Source organism: Herpailurus yagouaroundi, unplaced genomic scaffold (assembly GCF_014898765.1).
Source record: "Herpailurus yagouaroundi ecotype Mexico unplaced genomic scaffold, PumYag 198, whole genome shotgun sequence".
NCBI lineage: Eukaryota > Metazoa > Chordata > Mammalia > Carnivora > Felidae > Herpailurus > Herpailurus yagouaroundi.
In genome coordinates this window covers 31388874-31396700 of record NW_024412429.1, presented here as the reverse complement: position 1 = coordinate 31396700, position 7827 = coordinate 31388874, and the positions used below count along the sequence as shown (strand labels likewise).

General features: G+C 45.0%; 1 protein-coding gene across 5 annotated transcripts in view; it reads right to left on the bottom strand.

Moving 5' to 3' along the window:
- Positions 1 to 2163: 2163 nt before the first annotated feature.
- SGK1 (serum/glucocorticoid regulated kinase 1) overlaps positions 2164 to 7827 on the bottom strand; it is a 114291-nt gene continuing 108627 nt past the window's right edge. For 4 of the 5 annotated variants that reach the window (XM_040449122.1, XM_040449123.1, XM_040449126.1 and 1 more), the window contains 11 exons: positions 7497 to 7572; positions 6980 to 7055; positions 6516 to 6620; positions 6327 to 6410; positions 6081 to 6212; positions 5702 to 5814; positions 5224 to 5347; positions 4668 to 4763; positions 4049 to 4204; positions 3854 to 3943; positions 2164 to 3435 (listed from right to left, as the gene is read on the bottom strand). In XM_040449122.1, the coding sequence (XP_040305056.1) occupies positions 3268 to 3435; positions 3854 to 3943; positions 4049 to 4204; positions 4668 to 4763; positions 5224 to 5347; positions 5702 to 5814; positions 6081 to 6212; positions 6327 to 6410; positions 6516 to 6620; positions 6980 to 7055; positions 7497 to 7572 (1220 nt within the window). In that variant the 3' untranslated portion in view covers positions 2164 to 3267. Of the gene's footprint in view, positions 3436 to 3853; positions 3944 to 4048; positions 4205 to 4667; positions 4764 to 5223; positions 5348 to 5701; positions 5815 to 6080; positions 6213 to 6326; positions 6411 to 6515; positions 6621 to 6979; positions 7056 to 7496; positions 7573 to 7709; positions 7822 to 7827 lie in introns of those variants that run through there. The other variant, XM_040449125.1, reaches the window with a different exon arrangement.

The window sequence follows — 7827 nt, the reverse complement described above, 5'->3', positions numbered from 1 at the left end:
GTGCTTTGTATTTCCAGCTGCTCTTAATCGGCACCAACAACTGATAGTGTCTACATTATGCTTGCAAATCCCAACCCCCTTTCTCTCTCTTTCCGCATAGCCTGACGCCCGCAAGATACCTCCGTAAGCGTCTGATGAAATAATAAGTTAATGGTTAACAAACGCACAGGGGTCCGCTTCTAGATCTGTTGTCACCTGTCAGGCAGAATAGCATAATTGTTACAAGCATAGTCTCTCAAGACCCCTCATGATTTGACTTCTAACGTCACCACTTACTAACCGGCAAGTTACCTTTCTGTACTAGTCTCTTCGCTTTTGATATCCCAGGGTCATCCTGAAATAGCCTATACTGTACTTAGACTAACTTCTCGTGTATAGTAAGAGCTCACTAGCATTAGCTGTTAGTGTTATTATCTAACCCTGAGGGCCTGCACCCAATTAGACTTCCTACAAATAGAATCGGTCGGTAAGAATCTTTGGTATCCCCTCTGTGAAGCCTGCTCCAGGCAGCTGATCCCACGGAAGCATCTGGACTTCTGAAGTTCTCTTTACCCCTCCTTCGGCACCTGCTGTGCACCATGAGTAGGTGCCCTGTCTCCCCAAGTTGATGGCCAATGCCCCAAGCACAGTGACTCAGTCTTCGTGGTAGCAGTGGTTTCAGAGTCCCCTTTTAACTTGGGGGAACCGTAGCTGAATACATTGCCCCCAAACCCACGGTTGAACAGATGCACGGTGAGAGGGCGATGGAGAAGCGTACTGTCCCTTTTTGCAACTGCCAGGCTCAAGCTGTAGTTTCCAATGCTGGCAGGGAGTTACTTTCCTCTCCCAGATAAAAGATACCTCTGCTTGTATGCTACCTTACATCACAGTACTTGGTAAATATTTGCCCTTTTAAAAAATTGACCCCCTGTTCTTTCTTAGCTTCCTTGTTCTTACCTTGTTCCCTTCCTGCCCACTTGTATTTGATCTCATCTCTCACTGTTTGCATGACAACCCTTGGGACCCCTCTGCTCTTACCATTTCCCAAGCAACAGGATCAGATCTTATACAGTGATTGACTATAACCCAATAAACCAAGTGTCTACCCTTAAAAAAGTAAAAAGCTCTGTCATCCATGACCAGTCCCTGTGACTTAACTATGATTAGACTGGAGATTCCCAAGCCTGCAAGAACTGTGTTCAGATAAAAAGGTAATTTAAGCGCCTTTGGTTCAAGAAGGAGTTTGTAACTATTGATAATGAGAATGAGGGGAAGCTCTGCAAAAAGCCCCCCCCCCCCCTCCACCGGTCAGAGCTGGTGTCAATCTCTATTAGGAAAATGCAGGCTTTAGAGTCTCTGTGACAATTCGGACTCAAATTTGGATGATCTCTTAGTATCTTCATATCTTTCCCTCTTCTACAGTAGATATTCCAGCAGTATGAGCCTTAGGAGTGGCCTCTACACCCCAGACCAGAGCATGGGGGTCTACACCGCAGACCCAGAGTCGGCTGGGGCCGTGCACTGCCGGGTACACACAGGCTCAAGAGGCTTCTGGCCTGTGCCAGGGACTGGCTCCTTGGGGGTCCTTCTCTGAGCTGGCACGGTACTCCATTCAGCTCTTGGTGCTCTCAGCTTCGGCCAGCTCAGCTTCTTGGGAACATAGTCGTTCAGGACAGACATCCTCACCCTCTTGAGTGGCATTCTACTTGCAGACTATTATCTTGACTTCCATTTCAACAAACTGCTTTATTGAAAAAGCGTCCTTCCTATTAGGCTCTCTAAGGGCAGAGATTTGTCTGCTTTGCCCACTGCTATATCCCCAGCACTCAGAGCAGAGCCTGGCCCAGATTATTTGTTGAAAGAATTACCTGCCAGGCAAACCAAATGTCAGGACCAACAGCCAACTTCGTAGGGTAGGCAACAAATACAGGGAACATTGCTTCATGGTTTCCTTGTGAAATGCATTTGTCTATGGAAAAGGATTTATTTGGATGGGTTTATGAACGACTGACATCATAAGACCACTCTGTAGCCCCCTGGAGTCTGAACCTGACGCTCTTGGAAGCAAACCACCTAGCTGGAAGTCACAGCAGCATTTCCCAGGTTTTAAAATTTTAAATGGACCCATTATTACTTACCCTCCCCCCGCAACCAAGATATACAGAAATAACACACGTGACACAATTTATGTAAATATTTTTCAAGGTTTTATTGCAAACCAAAGTTGGTTTATCGCACACAAAAAAAAGTTGTGTGGTGGGGAGGGGGGGGAAGAATTGTACATATTATAACCATGTTAATTACAGTACATTAAAATGGTGGTTTACATTACAAATAAGCCTGTAAGTTTAAATATACTAGTGTTATAACCCAATGTACAGACTGTCTTTATACAATACATACAGTTATCAGGAATGCAAAAAAAAAAAAAAAAAAAAAAAAAAAAAGAGGAACATAAATAATGCCCATTTTCAGGTGACATTTTAAACAATGAAAATACCAGGCTTTGACCGACAACTGGGGCATTGGTCCATAAAAACCCTTTCTAAAAATAGAAATATTTGTAGCAGCAATGCTTTCTTTAAGCATCTGGATACAAGTCATTGCAAGACCATTTTCAATAAATTTTAGTTATTAGCTGTATCTTACAGAAGAAAAAAACGGTCTACACATAAATTTATCTTCCAAATATGGAAGAAACAAACAATGTCCCACATTGTAGTATCCTGCAAGTGTCACATTGATGCTTATAACGAAATCCATCTGTGATCAAGCATACCACATTCATACCACTGTTCACACAGTAAATCCACAAGGGGAGGGGAAAAAAAAAAAAGAAAAAGAACTGAAACACTCTGCAACAGGAAAAGCTTTGGAGCTAACACGATCTCATCAGAAAAGGCACATTTCATCAGATTCGACATCACGGCCCAGACAGACCCTCAGAAAACCCTCCTTAGAGCTGCGTCGTCCTAATAAGACTACTGCCTCTGTCTACGGCGGCACGCGAACGCTCACTGCAGAGATAGCACCATGTTGGAAGGAAGAATAAAAATGAAAACCTCATGAGCTCACTGAGAGGAGGATGTGCTCTTCGAAAAGCTTCCGGCGAACAGTGTGCAATGAGATTGCCAAGACGTGCAAGCTTCCAGAGATGTGCAAATTCTCTTTTAAGACGTCCTGTCAGCTGGCGGCCCCGCCAGAAGGCTAACTAGAACACTTAACACACGCACACACACACACACACACACACACACACGAATCCTTCACGACCAACCCTGGGACCGTTCAGAGGAAAGAGTCCACAGGGGGTGCGTAGGAAAAGCCTAGGAAGGCCTCGGCCGCTTCCTTGACGCTGGCTGTGAGCAGGATGCTGTCAGGGGACCTGCCAATGGAGCTGGGGACCGGCTCTTCGGTAAATTCGGGATCAAAGTGCCTCAGGTCACTAGGTCCACTCTGTGGCAGGAAAACCAAACCAAACCAAACACTCAGCGTCAAGAATTCACGGTGGGTACAGGGCAGGCAAATCCTCATTCGGGCTTTAAACCCCGGAGCTCGACTCTTCAGGGCACTCTATGGAAACTCCCGAAACAGCCATCCGTTTCAAGCACAGAAGCCAAAGGCCACACAAAGTTTAAATAAGGCGGAGGGTGTTCGCTTTTTAGCTTTTGGTACTTGAATTGGGAGCTGTGGTGAGAAGTGATGTTAGCTTGGCTGGGACAAAAATTCCACTTTTCACCTAGGGAAGGTTGTGGTTTGTGAATAAAGGACCCGCCAAGTTGTTCCTTGAGGGCCCTCCCCTCCACCACCACAGCCTCTGACTTACAGAAATGCCCTTTGGGCCCTCCCATACTTGGCAGAAAGAGACACTCACCACATTTGGGTTAAAAGGGGGAGTAATCTTCTTATTAATGAGATCGTCCCAGTTAATTAGGGAGAAGAAGACGTGATTCTTAATCTCCATCTGTCGAGAAGAAACAGGAGGTTAAGTTAGACAGGTGGAATTCGAGAAGGGCAGTGAGGTCTAGGGTGCTTCCCAGCCCGCCCAGAACAGGGCGAAGGCACTCACAAAGTCGTCCTGGGCGCCCAGCCTCTTGGTCCTGTCCTTCTGCAGGAGGCCCTCCAGAAGGTGTCTGGCAGAATTGGTAATGTTGGGCTTCAGCTGGAGGGGCTTGTTCAGAATGTTGTCGTACATCTCAGCTGTGTTTCGGCTATAAAAAGGAGGCTTAAAGAACAGGGGAAATCAGCGCTTAATCGGGGGTTTGGTACAGCAGACATTACCAAGAGAGAAATGCACTGTGGTATGCTAGATGCGACAAAGCCCTTCCCTTAATGGGGTTTCTCTGCCCTGGATTTTTCACTGTCTGTTTCACAACAGTGAGACATTAATAAGCCACATTTTTCCTCACGCAGGTTAAGTGTGGTCATATCTAGAAAATGCGAGTTTACCAAAAAAAAAAAAAAAAAAAAAAAAAAAAAAAAATTCACTAAGAGCTGGCTCTAAAACACCTATAAAATAACCAATAGGCTTCTCTTATCAGCATCTGATAAGGTTATTCATAAAGGGCAAGACACAATGACCAGATGGGACTTGTGTGCCCAGACAAGTCTGGGTTTCAAGAGGACTACGTTCTGGGGAGCATTATCAAGCCAGGGCGATAGTCCATGACTCTCAACGTGCTACTCACCAGGCCATACAGCATCTCATATAAGACGGCCCCCAGGCACCACCAGTCCACGGTCCTGTCGTAAGGCTGCTTATGGAGCACCTCAGGTGCAAGATACTGAAACACAAAGCAGGACAACAGTGTTCAGGAGTCCGTGAAACCAGGAATCCCAAGACCAGGCATGCACTTTGAGAGGGCCGAGAGACCCTGGGTCCACCCGCAGGACACATGCCTTTACGTTACTTCCTGATAAAACTGCTGGGCTTGGAGGCTGACGGGCCAGTTAGGTGTACTGATGTTTAGGAAGCTGTTGGGCACCCAGCAGATTATCCTACTTGGGAACTGAAAACCTTTTATGCCATGGCTTTTGCAAACAGCTTGTCTTAATGAAAGCAACATGAGGCCTTGGGATTTCCCATGCTGCATCAAACAAACAGCAAATGTGTTTTACTTGTGCTGAATGGGACTGAGAAATCTCTGAGAATGATCTACTCTTCCGGTAGTTTAAGTATTATTGCACTTGCCTCCCCCTGGAAGGAAGGGCACAGACCAGTCCCCAAATCAAGAGCGCTCTTACCTCGGGCGTGCCACAGAAGGTGGATGTTGTGCCATTGTGTTCGATGTTCTCCTTGCAGAGCCCAAAGTCAGTAAGGACAATGTGTCCCTGTGAATCCAGCAAAATATTCTCTGGTTTTAAGTCTCTGCAAGGAAAAAAAAAAACAAACAAAAAAAGTAGTTGTGTAAGTTAATTTCACTTCATAAGAAATCCTCTGGGAAAATAATAGCTTGGGGTATTAGAAGCATTTTCAATTCACTGAGGCTGTACAGTGAATACAAAAAGGGAGTCCTTGTTCTGCTAATCTATTCTGGATTAGGCACAATCCTAGCTGGCCAGTTCCCTCGTGGCACGGAGTCAAGGCGGCTCACATGCTGGGGTATCCGGTTTTAGGTGACCAAGCTGTACGTAAATACAAATTATCTTAAGGCTCCGTCAAAGGCTAGGGCTATGTCTTCTTTGTACCCAGGAAGGTAACCTTGAGAGCCCTGCAGCTCACCTATAAACGATGTTCAGAGAGTGCAGGTAACCCAAGGCACTGGCTATTTCAGCAGCGTAGAAACGAGCCCGTGGTTCCAGGAAGCAACGTTCCCTCTGAAGATGGTAAAACAACTGTAGGAGACAGGACAAGGTCAGCTGGGTTGCCAAGGCTTGGTAACAATGCGTTTCATTAGACTTGACATATATAGCTAAAGAGAACAATTGCAGGAAGCGGCCCTAAATAGTCTCTTAACTATATGAAACTCTCAGGTTAAAGGAAATGCTAATTCTGGTAACTTTTCCCCCCCTACATATCATTTAAAACCTCTCCTCTCAAACTGGAAACAAGAATGCTATGCACAGACACCCAAAGGTTAGCTCCCATTCCCGCCGCTCACCTCTCCACCATTAATATAGTCGAGGACAAAGTACAATTTGTCAGCGGTCTGGAAGGAGAAGTGAAGGCCCACCAGGAAAGGGTGTTTTACATTCTTCAGTAGAACATTCCGTTCCGACATAATGTGCTTTTCCTAGAAAAAGGACAATTAAGATTGAGTGGCAAATTTCAACGTGGTACCAAAATTCTAAGGTAAAACCACCCAGTGAATGTCTTATCTCCAACTGCAATCCATCACACTTCATACCTCCTTCTTTTTCAGAATCGCTTTCTTCTGTAAAACTTTGACTGCATAGAATGCTTCTTCTGCTTTGTGTCTTGCTAGAAGAACCTGAAATTTCAATTCAAAAAATCATTTTGCTGTCCGCATCCACTGAGAATGTCAGACGAGTGCATGAAAGACCATCAAAAATGAGGTCTTCAGATCTGAAATTACCTTTCCAAAACTGCCTTTGCCAATCACTTTCAAGAAGTGAAAGTCAGATGGTTTCGCATGAGGATTGGATGACGGGCCAAGGTTGATTTGCTGAGAGGGACTTGGCTGGAAAAGAAAACGTTTTCTTTTAATAGCTTTGCCTCAAAGGAAGACAACAATCACCATACATCCTAAACACAATCAAAACTACTTTTCATCCGTACACAGTAATATTTCATATGGGAGTCTGCAAATGGTACACAGTAATGTTGTAACCAGATAAAACTTTTATGCAACATGCCTTTTAAAATACTGCACTGACTCAATACTTAAGTGCTTATGTCACTCGTTATGCCATTAACTGAGGCATTCCTACCTTGAGACTAATTTCTAGAAAATGCTATTTTAATCCATCACGGTAGGAATACTAACTGACTCATTTACAAGATGCCTCCACGGAAGCATCACAAATAGAGAATACTTACTGGAGGAGAAGGGTTGGCATTCATAAGCTCAGGCTCCTGAGGTTGGGAGATTTTCAAAATGGACTGAACTTCAGGGCTGCAGAGAAAGGAACAACTGAGAACCTCCCAGACTCGTCGCAAGGGGGCACACCGACACCAGTAGTCAAGGTTCGGGCTCGACTTTTCCCGGACAGGTCCGAGCGTTTAAACTTAAAACCACCCAAATAAATGACTCAGTTACCAAAGAAAATAATAAGCCCACTTAAAATACAGCGATGAGGGCTGTTTTTCATGGAAACGGGGTGAATTAGGCAAACAGGAAAATTTTCACCTTGCAGCTCTCTCTTCCAGGCCAAATCAGCAAATTAGTTTTAATATTTAAAATGTTCTAAACTGGAATTGGAGAGAGAAAAGGGATCCCACCCTTGGGGAAGTCTTCGGCTTCCTGATCGACACCCCGACGAGAGTGTGTCTTCACTGCTGATAAACAAGCTAGGCTACTTATTTTTTATTTCCCCCAGTCCTCCCCCAAACTTACTGTTTGCATGCGTAGGAGTTATTGGCAATCTTCTGAATAAAGTCGTTCAGGCCCATCCTCCTCTGTTTCATGAAAGCTGTGAATTAAAGGAGAAATAAATAAACGTCTAGATGGCTTCGCAACGGCCGACGCCACACACACTGATTTGACGCGTGACCTTAAAAAAGTTTCCACTTCGCACATCCTAGAAGTCGCTATAATTCCTACACTCACCGATGAGAATTGCTACCATTCCCCTCATTCTGGAGTAAGTGAGGGTGCCCCTAGCAGCCTCGGTTTTCACCGTCATCTCCGCAGAGAGAGCACGGGCAGACGTTACAGAGGAGACACC